We start from the raw sequence: 14,446 nt of genomic DNA, 5'->3' as shown, positions 1-14,446 counted from the left end.
CCAGTGCAGGTGGGTCTTACCCCAAAAGCAGCTGTATCTTGGTGACTCAAAACTGGTTTGTGTGCGTGTTGTTTTATTTAATAGCATAATGTGTAGAGCACATACCTGAAAGTTGGGAGATTTGTTTTGTGATTAATGTTACTTCTAACTGGAAACAAAAGATCTAAAACAAGGTTTCTCAACAGAACTGTGGGGACAGTTGCGTTTTCAAGGCCAGTTCTACATAGTAATAAAGAATTAAATATTTAAAGGGTGACTGAGAGAGACTTAGTGTCACAACGTAGACCCAATATCCCAGGTGAGTATGACTGCAGCGGTGAGAAGAGGTATGGCCATCATTTCTTACACAGTCTCATCTAGGCTTCTGGGAGACATTTGGCCCTGAGAAAACCATTACCACCACCAGAGTAGAACATTTCTGTTTGGTGGGAACACATCTTCTACAGTATTTCTTAACTGGTTAATTTCCTAGTTCCTGTATAACCATTTCCTTTGTCTTCCCAGGTACTCTATGAACCAAGAGTTCTCTATTTCCAATGAGAAATAAAAAAACTTTTAGTCATCAAAGTATCTCAGGTGTAGATGTTGCAATGAAAAAACACCTTACAAATATAATATACTTCCCCAAAGATATCAAGAAAGAAATTTCGTATTAGGAAAGCAATTTCAGAACAAGGATACCAGTGATAGCTGAGTATTGGGCTTAATAACTCAGGAAGCATCAACTTGTCCTATGTCAACATCACATGTAAAATTAAGAAAATGATTAAAAATGTCCCTGAAGGGGATTGAACTGCTGCATCTAGGCCATAGATAGTACATTCAGAAAAAGTAATTCTTTTCAGAGGAAAAATTGAAAAAATAAAAACTATCAATTGAAAATAATTAATAAAGGAACAAAGAAATAAAACATATTATTAAAATAAATATGAGTGATACAATAAACTCTTGATTTTAGGGCATCTAGTATATTTTCTTCTATGCAAAAAGTTGGCAAAAATTGAACAGCAACAAATGCAACCATGCCTGTGTGTTGTTGTGGCAAACACCTTGTTAACGAGCAATCATTTTTCACAAGAGCAAACAGCGTCACACCCAATTACCTATTTCTATATGTGTTTCCCTAGTGTCAGACCCAATACAGAAAATGGTTGTTATTGCTGTGTATAGATGCAATTTAGTCATTTTTGTCAAGTCTGACTAAAATATGACACTGGAATTTCAAAAACAAATTTTAACTCAGCAAAACTTTCTCTGACTTTAACAGAACTTCTGATATGACATATCATATATTCAGGGGATTTTGCTTACCTGTATGTGTAAGGTCCTCTCTGTTCAAGTTTTGGACGTGCTCCTTGGTCTAATACCTCTGAAGGATTTTGCACATGGAAAATCCAAAATTGTCTGTAAACTGAACTTCCTGGCACAAGCCAATTTTCAAAAGCAATGGTACCATTTGAAATGACAGCTTCCTAAAAGGACAAAAATCAAAGCTAAAATTAACAACAAAAAATGAGTCACAAGCTGCATTTACTTTTCACATGATTGTAGAAAATTTCCAAAACAAATCCAAAGCTATTTTATCATTAATATGACTCATACAGCACACATTTTTGGTGAACACTTGAAGGAAACCTGACATCGCTGCTTAGTAAGAGCAAAAGTGAGGATCCCTAAAATAAGTGATCACAAAGCTGATATAATTGCTGCTGTAGCCAGTAGCAAAACTTTTCTACTGCTGTGATCAAGCATTGCCTTAGTTCCCAAATACTTGCCAAATCCACTCATTATTTTTAAAAAGAAAATCTTTGAATTACTCAGTGATACCCAGCAGATTTTAGAATCCATAAACTACTATTCAAACATTTGCAAATAGCCCAAGGGAGGAAATTAGTTATCTCTGAGCATTACTCAGGCACTAAGTAATTTTTCACCCAGAAAAAGCAAATTGTGTTCTTGCAGGACTGGTTTTTGTCAGAAACCTCCTGTTGCTAAAAGTGAGACTTTCTAAGAAATATCTCTAGTTTTGATAATATTTTCTTAGGAAAGTTTCCCAGGTCTAGACCATGAGGGCAAATTATAGCTATAAGGACAAGACAGGGCATCAGGAACGACACTAGCAGAACCAACAGGTTTATGCCCATGGCACTCAGTTACAATATGGTAAATGTTTATTCATTCCTTGGGACTGTACAGTGAGAAAGAGAGTTTGAAGGTATGTTTCCTATATTGTCAGGGGAATGTCTGCTTTGCCTGGTCAACATCAGGCATCTTTAGATATGATTTTCCCAAACCCATTGGGATAATGTACTTTTTCCCTTTGGTGATAAAAATTCAGAGAAGTTTTTATCTATAAGAAGAAAAATCTAGGCTGCCTGACTCCAACCTATAAAATTATTTTTTATTAGAATGGTGCAATATTAATTAATTAATTTTCACGCCTTCTAGAGTCCCAGGAATTAAAAATCCAGAGTGTCTCCAGATAGCAAGAAAAGACACTCTAAATTACAAGTTGCTAGAGTTTCTTTCTAGTTTAAGTTTCTTCCTCTAGAGTTTGCTTAGCAGGCACCATCAAAAAAAAAAAAAAAAAGGATATTACCAATTAAGAACAACTTCAGTTAGAAACAAGTACCAAGTCTTGGAGAACTCCTAACACAGTCAGAGCTTTGTGGAAAGCCTGCTTGTATGGTGTAGTTGAAAATGTCTTGCTGGTGGTGTAAAACACTGAGATTTCTGTCTGAATAGCTGTCATAATTTATGTGCATTTGTCTGAGGGAGGAAGGAAACCTTGTGGAAGTAAATATGTGTTGTGGTTTGGGCCTGATCGGCAACCAACCACCTCAGCTAATCACCCTCCCTTCCCCCTCCCCACCTGGGAATGGGGGAGAGGATTAGAGGGGTGAAGGGAGACTTACAGGCTGAGATAAGAACAGTTTAATAATGGCAATAAAATGAAAACAATAACGATCATGGGGGGAAAACAAAAAGAAATATATAAACAGACAATGTACAGCGTAATTGCTCACCACCCGCTAACCAATATCCAACCCGTTCCCGGTCAGCGACCCCGAGATACCAAGATCCCACAATCACAATCCCGGAAGAGAGAGATTGCTCCTTCCCAACCACCCCTCCTTTATATAGTGAGCATGACGTTCCATGATACGGAATATTTCACTGGCCAGTTTGGGTCAGGTGCTGTGGCCGTGCTCCCTCCCTGCTCCTTGTGCCCTTGCGCACGGGCAAGACATGGAGAATCGGAGAGTCCCTGAAGTCTCAGCAGCAGCTGAAAACATCAGTGTGCTATCAGCATTTTTCCCCTTACCAAACTCAAAGCTAAATCCAAAACACAGCACTCATCTAGTCCCTGAAAAGGAATATTAACTCTATTTCAGCCCAAACTAAGACAATATGTTATCAGCTTGAGGTCTTGCACTCAGAACAAAAGCTAAAGTTCTCTTAAGCCTTGTTTTGCAAAGTCAGGAGGCCAAAGACTACCACAGCTGTGATCCAGCATGGGGCAGACCATCTCCTTGATGAAGGGAGAAAAGCTTACATGATTTGGAAATCATCTTTTCAGTTTCCACAGAAAATTGCTCAAAGGATCTGGGAGAAACAGGCTGATATAAAGAAAGGCACAACTCAGTCTGCTCAGACTCTGTCTGTGATCTGTACTCAGCAGGTTCCTGGGATGGGGGCAGACTCCAGAATTTGACCTTCTGCCTCCGTATAACTGGGGTAGGGAAATGGTTAAGGATTCCTGGTAGCTATATAATCAAGAGGACAAAGCAATCTCTCTAGAAGTCAACAACACACAGGCACAGAATTGAATAGAGAAGTTTCAACCTTGTGACAATAGATTTTAAAGAAGTGTTACTTCTTAAATTAAGTTCACCCTCCATACATTCCTCCCTCCCCTTATAAACATTTGCTAGGGGTTATAAAAGCACAGAATGATATACTAACTCCTCTGTCACTGCAAAGTTTTCTCAGAGTGCCTGAGCCATAGGACCTGGGACGTCTTCTCCCATCTTGAAGATGCACAGAAATAGTCCCCAGCCTGCTTCCAGCCTTAGATTTTTTGAGCGCTTTGAAAAATGTTTATTCTGCAATGATCACATTTTACGACTTTATGTTGACTTGGAAGAATGTAAGGAACATGTTTCTTCACAGCTTTCTCCATGTAAATGATCTTATTTCTTCCAAAAGGTGGTTCTTTGCCAGTGATCCTCTCTCTGCTATTGCAGGGAAAGCTAAGAGTGTGCAGGACTTTATGCCGGCTTTTTTAGTGCAACCAGGACATCTTTCCATGTAAACAGACTGTAGGCTATGTGATGAGCTTTTTCATATTCTTTCTGAACTGCCTCTTACTGCATTTTACTGTACTACGTACTTTCTTATCAATCTAGAACAAATGTGCTCTCCACCCAAGGAGCTGTTTTGGCTTTCTATTTTTTCATACAAGAATAACCACTATGTCTATATTATACCCTTAGAAAATGCCACCAGGGAAAAATTACTTTGGGCATTGTACAATAGAGGTCCCTGAGACCTGAATACATGGGACTGACAGGTCATGAGTTACTGTTTGGTTTTGCAGCCCACCTTTTGTTCTGTGCTAATGCCACTGCGGACAATCTTGTGGGATGCTTCAAGGGGACAGCTTATCCAATCTGACAGTGCTACAGCCAAAGGGGCAAGCCAGCTCCCACAGCCCCTGGTACCTGATCCACTCACCTTCCCCTTCCTTTGTGCCAGCTCTCATTCATCAGGGAGCTTTTCCTCCTGCCAGACTGGAGGAAGATTATTTTCTTTTTTTTTTCTTTTTTTTTTCTTTTTTTTCTGGGTTACCTTTCTACCAGTGAGACACTTGGCTCGGTGGTGTGGGTAGGGAGAAGGATCAGTTGAGAACCAGAGTTAAACAAGGGAAGCAACAGGACAAAAGAGGGAGGGGGAGGAAGGGAGCAAGACCATTATTTTTGGTGGCATTCAGTCATTATTGTTAATAACATTTCTCCCACAAAGGAGGTGTGTATGACCGTCACATACTTCAAGAGTACAAATGGTGGGTTAAAGTGGAAGAAAATCTAGCTCTATCATCATCTATGTCTTCATTTACTAAAACTAATATCCTCACAAAAGCAAACCCTTGGGTTTTGGCTGTTTGATCACTGGTGAGGCCAGCCCTAAATATTACCCCTCTCTGGCTGGTTACTTGTATATTCCCCTAGCAACACTGCCATGATCTGTGATATTATGAAAAGTAGGGTAATTTGGGAAATACTAATTTGCAATTGGTAATATGAAACACTTCTCATCTTCCTAGTCAGCCTTCACCAGCTCTAATATCTTATGCAATGGTTAATTATTGTTATCAAATGTGGCTATAAAATATGTAATTGCTACACATCCAAGTTCATCTCATGACTGAACTGCACAAGACTGAGTAAAATAAATGGGAACTTTAACCCCTTTCATTTCTGACACAATTTTTACCTCACTTGGGGTAGGTCAACTGTCAATATATAAATTCAAAAAATGTTGAGCAGTCAGCAATAGAAGTTTGCTGTACTTTGTTGCTTTACACTATATTCAGCCATCATGGTTTCTGATGAAGAAATACAAAACATAGGACAAAATTGCCGTCTTGACAAAGGATCTAGCCACGTGAAGAAAAGATACCATTTTCTAGGAACTAAGAGATGCCATGAATACTTTAGGCTGTAATAAAAATGTTACTACTTCATCTTTATGTGTTGTATCCATTGGGCTGCATATGGAAGCTAGAGGAAACAATACAGTTCTGTAAAACTGAATAAGTTATGTTCCAGGAAAGCAAATAACCTCCTTCTATTTTGCAGCTGACAGTACAAATATACATTTATTATTTTTTAAGTGAGGATTATTAACTTATTATTAGCTTTTGTAATCTGGCTTTGTTGGACCAAAACTTTAAATCATTTTTCAGTCCTTGATCATAAAAATATATGGAAAACAATCAAATTTTTCAGTGATAATGTTAAAATAGGTGTGATTAGATCACTTATGTTCTGCTGAGAGCTAGAAGTTGCTTTAGTTTCATTAGTTTAGATAAAAAAGTGGCATATGAGTGTCACAAACACAATTTTAAATTATATGTGTTTCCTGTGCCTTCAGTAGTTGAGAAGATATAATCTGGCCAATTATAGATAACAGATATGTAGAGAGACAGATGGGTAAACATAACAATAGCTAAAATTGATAGCTTTATTTCTAAAAATAGCAGAGACTAACCCTGAGGACTCTACAGAAAGAGTGCAGCACTGAGGTATTGTGGCAAATCATACACCATTATGTATTATCAACTCATAAGGAATTCAATATATTAAGTAACATTATGTGGTTTCTGTTAACCTACTGAGCTCACGTGCTCAGGTAGAAAACAAAAACTCTCAGGGAAGTGGTGATAAAGATTTTTCCAGCAAATGAATCATCTACCAATGAGTTTGAGCGGTTATTCCTAACTGGAAAAAAATAAGCTGATTAGCTGAAAAAAGTGTTTTATCATAACTGAAATAATGGGAATTATGTCTAAATTAATAAACTTCTTTCAAGGGAGAGAAAGGCAAAAAGTGGTAATTGACCCATGTCAAAATATTTCCTTTCAACAATATCAGATTCAAGCTTTCTCACTGGTTGGTTTGAATTCACCTTTCCTTTTGATATTTTTTTATGTTAGACATGATAATGTCTAATAATAATCATAACAGACATGACGATGTGCAACCAAAATGTGTGGAGTCAGTTAAAAAGGTATATTTTTATAGATTCAGACAAAATATTTTTTTTTGTAAAGAAGTCTACAGCTTTTATGTTTCACTCTTAACTGTACCAAGGACAGTTTTTTAAATCTGTAAGACCTTCATGGAAAGGCATCTTTCCCTCTGGATGGATTCAGTCTTTGAGGAAACTAGGATTTTTGTCCTTTGGTACTGAAATAAAAGGCACCTTTTAAGGGGGAAGTTTCCTTTCCCTGAATAGTATCAGAGCTGATATAGCCTAGCACTAATCTCGTTCAGTGGATCCATGTCAAGATGTTGCTGGTGGTGGTGTCATTGTGAGTGTGCTCTTCAAGTGACAGTTTCTTTAAAGATCTTCTATAAAGATTCCCAAAAATATATATAATATAGAAATTCTTTAGAACTCTGCCCCCCACTGGAGGCAGGAGTGGAAAATGCTTATCCAAAAAAAATCTGAGACACGAGTAAAGCAGTCTGGGGTTAGAAAACATAGCGGTGTATTTTGTGTTGAAGCACAGTTGTATGTTAATAAACTGGAACACATGAAGAGGTGACATCCTGGTGTTCCATGGACTTTGCTTGGGTTGTCCACCCACGGACTGTTCATGTGTAGAGAACAGAACTTGCATGCTAGGAGATAGCAGCCTATACCCAGAGAGTCTCTGTCAAATTTCTAAGGGCATCTGAGATTGTCAATACACTTGCAGATGTTTTCTCTTTAATGCCTTCCAGCAAAATATGACCTGTAGTGTTTACTCGGGCTAATCTCTCAATGACTGCAATAAAGGAGAAATGAGGCTGGTAGTATTAGGTAATCTGCAAAGATGTGTGGTTAAGTGAAGCATATTCAGGCTTCTGCAGCTAGCAGAACAAGAACAGCAAGAACTATTGATTGCATTGGTTTTTGAAATCAAAGTTGTCTCTCTTTACTGGGAGATGCTAAGAATTTCATCTGGACTTGCTTGAGAGGAAACTGATGATAATGTGATTTGACCAAAACTTGATGACAATTTGATTTTTTATGATATGAAGTGTCCTAAAACTATTCATTCAGTAGAAAAAAAAAAAACAACCAAGCAAATAAACAAAAAACCAAATCAACATTTGTTTCTCCAGTCCAGCAATAACATCTTATAGGAACATTAATTTCCACTAGAAATATAGATTTGATCTTACTGTATTGATGTCAACTTGTGCAAAGAATTGGGATTTACTCTGAGATAGGACAGTTAGATGAACAACTAGGGGAAATTTTTCAAGCTTTGGATTGTGAAGAATTTAAGACATGATTTTTCTTATAATGGGGATATCTGAAACAGTTTTTTCCTTTCATTAAAAATATGGTGGTTTGACATTTGTTTTCTAAGTTCAGGTTTTCATGTCATGTGAGTCCAAATGAAAATACAAATGCTTACAGGTGATATCTGAAACAACCTCTCATTCATTAGATTTTTTCCTGTCCTAGAGTCTCTATTCTTGAGAAATTCCAAATAAAATTGTTATTGAAATGGATGTTTCTACCAAACACTTCCCTAAAAAATTACATTTCCAGAAGTGAAAGATTTCAGAAAAAAATGTATTTTCAGTAAGCTCTGCCCAGAAAACCTGTTTCCTTTGTCGTCAGATCTATATTTATCTTAAACATAACTGCAGTGAATAACAAATATTTCTTTTTCTTACTAGCCCTTTCATCAACTCAGGTAAACCAGAATTAGTTAGATTCAAGTCCCTCTTGAGCACCTGCTGAACTGATCACATTTCAGCTGTTGTATCTTGGCATATCTTTTTTGAAAAGGAATTGTCTTAAGAGTCTCATGGTCTCACTGATTAGTTAGCATGTTAAATAAAAAGAAAATAATCTAATATGAATTTTGCTTAGGGAAAAAAGTGTCTGTTTACTTAAAGCTTTCAAAAATTTACTCTTTTATATTTTATATGAATACTGGCACAAATTTTGCTTTTTATATACAACAAATAAGCTGCCTTGAAATACGTACAAGCATCTGAAACACAATGACAATGCAGAAAATTATGAAGAGGTTAAGGAAAAATTTACTCTGTCTAATAGTTTACCACTAAGAACACATGCAGGTATAATTTAATATGTGGACATTTGTAAACCATGCGGTATAACTGGTTCATTGTTATAAGTAAACAGATGAACACGTAACATTGCTAATATGTGTAATTTGCTTTGAAAATATCTAATGACGTAAGACAGAACTCTAGATTAACTCAAAATAAATACTTAATGTAAAGAGATACACATTTTTTAAATTATGTGCTTTCTAGAAAACCTGCTATATCCTTAGTATGTCAATCAGTATAAATTATTTGCAAATATAGACAATATTAATGTTTTGTAAAATATTGCAAGGTGGGTGAGACATTATCTAGTAAAAATTATTTTTTTATTGTTTGTAAATTTGAACATTTCATAAAAATTACAATTGGAATTGGAATTAGAATTGGAAAATTATTCTACAGTTACGTCTTCACTCAGTTTGCTGACAAAATTAAAATGTTATGTAGAAGAATTTTTTTTCAATTAAAAAAAAAAAATGCTAGATTCTAGGCAGGACTTCAACAGACAGTTTAACATTTCCTGACAGTTCATGTATCTGCCTCCTCACCAACTTCAATAGCTTTTAAGTGCAGTCTTCCAGAAAGGCCTTTGAATAAGTATCTCCAAGATCTCCAGTCTTCTACATCATAGCAGACCGTTAAGAGGACTAACCATCAGCCAAAGACCTTAAGGATTTTAGATGTTTAACTGTAGGAGAGCCCACTTTGGCTGCAGTGACTCCAAGGAGACTCCATGTCTCCATGGTGGACACCCTAGTGCTTCCATGGTCCTTCAGTCCAGATTACTAAATGATTTAGACCCTCAGTTATACACCCTTTCCACCAATGATTTAACAAATTAGCTTTTCATTTTTGTTTAAAGACAAAACTAGATTTTAAAGACATAAATTCATCTAAAAAAAAAAAAAAAAAAACAGAAAAATGTGTCTGCCAGCTGTACAAAGCTCTACTGCAATTATTCTTCACCCTCCTTGAATCAAGGACATGTATATGATCAGATCCTTCAGTCTTCAGGACCATATTGACTTGGATCTTATACTCATAGAATGTGAGCTGAATGCATGTAAGCATAGGATTAGATTCTGCATCAGAAGTTTGTTTAGATTATTTGCAGTATGTACATATAAATTCATGGAGTGAGTACCAAAATAAGAAAAAAATGCAGAAAAATAAATAAGTGGATCATTATGGGGGCAAAATAAAGAAACTAGAAACAGTCATAATTAAAATAAAAAAAACACCTTACTTCTAAATTACATTTCTGAAAACAAATCTTGAAAACAATATTTTGGCTTCTCATGTGAAGCATGAAAGACAGCAAGCAAATAAACATGGGAGTATGATTGATATATTAAAAAAATATTGCTGTAGCACCTATTCCTATGGAAGTTTGGCTTGTATATATTACACAAACTAGGTTTAATAAAGAAATTAAAAGGAAAAAAGCAGAAACAGAACACAAGATTTAGAAATAATGACTACTCATTAACCACAAACTATATAAACTAAAAAAAAAAAATAAAATGGTACCTTTTTTATTGCTTTGCCTATAAGGTTATCTCCAACCGGTATCAGAACTCCTCCAAAGATAGCCAGCACAGCACCAATGATGGCCCCAGTGAGGAGCCCACAGTTTCTGTTACAGCCCATTCTTCTCCTTTGTCAGGGTGCAGGCAGACAATGTAAAAATATCCTTGCTGTAGGCTTGGTGGTCTTTCTCACTTATTGGTCCCAATAGACTCACTGATCTTCCTGAAAGAGGCTGCTAATATAAGGAGAGAGTGAACAAAAATCACATTCCAAAGTTCAAAGTACAAAGTGCATGAGGTGAAGCAAGTAGGAAGATAACATGTCAAAACCAGACAGACAGTGGCAGCCAGTGCCAGAAAAAAAAAAAAAAAAAAAAGTTGCATGCATTGTTGGCAAGCTAGTCGCTCATTACATATCACTAGTTTTTTTTTTTTTTTTTAATTCATTTCTCTAAAAGACTGATAAGTTCTTCCATAAGGTTTATTTGGGTTTTGGTTTTTTTTTTTTTTTTTTTTTTTTTTGGTTGGTTGGTTAGTTGGTTGGTTGGTTGGTTGGTTTTTGGCTCTGTAGCATTAGGTCAAACTGACATAATTATTATTCCACTGACACTCTTTCTGAGGGGAGCACCTTCTCTAACATCTCTCTGTGACAAAGGAGCAGTCTTCAGTCATATGCTTTTATAACAGCCTGCAATGGCCATGGCTCCCATTCAGGAAAAAAACAGGACTTTTCACCATTAGTGTGAGTTACCCAGTCTGTTTCTGCATTATACTAGTAGGGAAGTCCTCAAGGTCCCTTAGCACCTTTGTGGGAATGGCAGTCTCTAAGGGGAGGCACCTACAAGAAGTCTGTCTTTCCAGATCTCTGTCAGTCCACAGTCTACTACTGAAGGGATAAAACTTTGTTTAAGCAACTTCATAAAAAATGCATGACTGGATTTTCCTTTCAGAGTTGCCTTCTTACCATCAGCTAGTTTCATCAATCCTAATTGACTCACAGAAAGGCAGACTTCTTAAAGTGAGTCTAGATATTTGAGAGATGTAACACTTTATATTTCAAGATCATTCAGTCTCATAAAAAAAAAAATAAATAAAAAAAAAGTCTGCAATTACTCATTGGAAAACAACAGTTGCTGGTAATAAATGGTAACATGTTTTAAGATCTGACCTCTAATGAAAGCTGTTATAAAGAAAATCAGAATGATACCAGTGCTGAGAGATATGGTAAAACATAAGCTCCCAGCGATATTTTTTCTTATTTGTTACTGTTTATTAATAAACTGAGACAAAGGGATGCTTAATTTGAAATTTATTCTTCCTCAGGAATTAATCACATCCACAGCATTTGCAACTTCATTATTTGCTTTAGACCTCCAGCTAACAGAAAATATGCGGTTTTCTATTTTAGATGTCATTGTCTATATCCATTTTATTTTTACCAGTTTCTGTTTGACAACATGTTGCAATCATCTCTAAATCAATTTTAAAGCAGGTATTAGTTGCAGAGTTAATTATGCATTCAAAGCCAAACACAGAGAACAAAGGAAAACAGAAAGATGGAGTGGAAAAATAACTCAACCTGAATTCCCAGTTTGCTCATGAGGATTAAAGGGCTAAAAAATCTTCATGGATTTCTAAGTAGTAAAGAAGGTGTAGCAATAGTATGTGTTTTATTTCCATAAATGCAGTTATGAGGTCTTTTTACTTAAAAAAGGACACACACAGCATGTGCTGACATATAAGGTACCATGGTCAGCAGGCAAATGATGTGTCCCCCCATGTCCTCCCGAACTCACAATTATATCATGTCCATACTTGAGCACAGACTACTCCTTTTATCTCTATTGAAAACCCACCATTTTCTGGCTCTTGCACTAGCAGCAGTTTATGGCTCCCTTGCCATTAACAATGACTACTGCTGTACATTTGAGCTTGTTTGGTATTTTAATCATTTCTGCTTGGATACTTGCAAGCAAAATGACCAAGACTACTTGTAATCTCAGAAAAATACTCTTCCTATAAAAGTTATCCAGTCTATCCACCTGCCACTCTGTCATTCCTTGTGATTCCAACATCAAAACTTTACCTTTTGATTGTTTACTTGCAAATACAAAGGATCAAGAAAGAAAACAGATTTGGCCAGTTTTTGAGTTTTGCTAGGGACTGATAAAAATCTCTTTACAGCTGTAAGTCTGGCTTTTCTGCTGGACGAGGTACACCTTGAACTGCTGGTTTACTTAGTTGCTTTCCTGTCCACCAGCTCTGTTACTTTGTGCCTTTGTATAGAACAGAAATAAGAACTCATCAAATGGGTAACATTAAGAAAAAAAAACGAATTTTCCCAAACTTGTTACACTTTTCACAAAGATAACTGAAAGAAGACTTGACTGATTATAAAACCACCAAGTTTCTAAAGTCTCTTTGATGTAGTAGATGGATGCATAATGTGGCTAACAGCAAACTTCAAAGTAAACTCAGGTTAGAAATTCATTAGATCTGAAGAACTTTTAAGTGAAAGTCACTAGGACCAACTGTCGTCTTTGTAGATAAATTCAGATTAGGATCTTTAGTCTGGCAAAAGAAGAACTGTAATACAACTGTGCATCTCATTGGATAAGTGGTATAGGGATTTAAAAATCTGACTGCTGTTACACATTTTAGCAAACCTAAGGAGAAGCAGAAATTCTCAATGAAATAAAATTCTGAAAGATACATATTTCAAGTTGATTTTTTCCCCCCCTAATGTTACCTATTATAGGAGATTTTCTAAAAAAGACATAAGTGTGGAAATACATATTTTAAAATTTAAAAAGAAAATTATCTCTTCTGTAAGTGTTTAAAAAGGGCTTTTAGATATTGTCAGTCTTATTTTTTTCTTGGTTTACATGCTGAAGCTTCTGAAGTTCAACAGAAATATACCTTGCACTGAAATACATTTCTGTCTAAGTTTCCACAAGCTGTTCCAAAGGATTTATTTTGTGTTAGGCAGACTAAGTTATCTCTCACGAGGACCAGCAATAAACAGCTAGAGAGCATCTGGCTGCTAATAACTTGTGTCTATTTCAAGCTTTTGCAAACTGCAAAATATTCCCCCCTTCTCCCACCAAACACAATGCAATAGCAGTCTAGACATATTTCAATTTATGCAATTCAAATTATCCATTACACAACTGCAATGAAGAGCACTCACAACATAACACTCAGTTTCACACAGAACTCAACAACTTGATCTCATCTATCACAACTGAATTGAAAATATGAAGATTAAAGTAAAAATTCCCAATAAGAATGCAATTGTGTCAGGGAACACATATTCACACCAAAATTATTTACTTTAAGCAGAATAGAAAGTACTATAGCAAAATTAAATATTGTCTAGATATTGTCTATGCAACTACAGTATCTTTTAAACTTAGACTTGACTACAGGATTAGTAAGTATATTAACCTCATTCTAGAGTGTTGGGTATGTACTTTTAATATTGTTTCAAATGTCCTTATTAGAATATTCACAATGGAAATGGTCCATTCAAATCTCTGAAAAGGCAATTTATAAGCAACTGAATAGGAAGAAAGATACAAAATATTATTAAACCTTTTCTTCCCTACTTAACTTATACTTCTGTACATGTCAGTTTAAAGAAAGCCCTTATAAAAATCAAAGAACATTATCTATATTTTTTTAATGACTTCTCGAGCTCTAATAGTAATTTTTAAATATTTCTTGATATGGCATTACTTCAATTCTGACAGAGAATCAGATTTATTGCCCCAAATGCAAGCAACTACATGGGGAAGAAGCAATGTGTAGAGTGAGAATTAAAATGAGTTTTGAAAATTCCTATTAAGATTTTCAACCCAAAACCATAGCGTTATTTTAAACATAATTCCAATTTCTCCAAGGTCAGACGGTGGAATTAAAAATCCTGAAATTATTAAGAAATATATTTGCAGGGAAGAAGTTATTTCCATCTTTTTTTTTTTTTAATCTTTGACATATGTTGAAATTATAGTTTGAGCTTTTAACCTCCAATAGTAAATGCTACAAATATTA

General features: G+C 35.7%; 1 protein-coding gene across 6 annotated transcripts in view; it reads right to left on the bottom strand.

The window, feature by feature from the left end:
- Window positions 1-14,446, bottom strand: part of CD36 (CD36 molecule) — a 37,745-nt gene that overhangs the window by 14,089 nt on the left and 9,210 nt on the right. For 3 of the 6 annotated variants that reach the window (XM_042793229.1, XM_033004747.2, XM_042793232.1), the window contains exons 2-3: window positions 10,395-10,629; window positions 1,312-1,472 (exon numbers count right to left, since the gene is read on the bottom strand). In XM_042793229.1, coding sequence (XP_042649163.1) covers window positions 1,312-1,472; window positions 10,395-10,514 — 281 coding nt within the window. In that variant the 5' untranslated portion in view covers window positions 10,515-10,629. The remainder of the gene's footprint in view (window positions 1-1,311; window positions 1,473-10,394; window positions 10,630-14,446) is intronic. The other 3 variants (XM_042793231.1, XM_042793230.1, XM_042793228.1) reach the window with 1 other exon arrangement.

This window comes from Tyto alba, unplaced genomic scaffold (assembly GCF_018691265.1).
Source record: "Tyto alba isolate M040663 unplaced genomic scaffold, T.alba_DEE_v4.0 Super-Scaffold_2, whole genome shotgun sequence".
Taxonomy (NCBI): domain Eukaryota; kingdom Metazoa; phylum Chordata; class Aves; order Strigiformes; family Tytonidae; genus Tyto; species Tyto alba.
The sequence above is the reverse complement of the archived record's forward strand: the minus strand, read 5'-3'. Positions and strand labels throughout refer to the sequence as shown.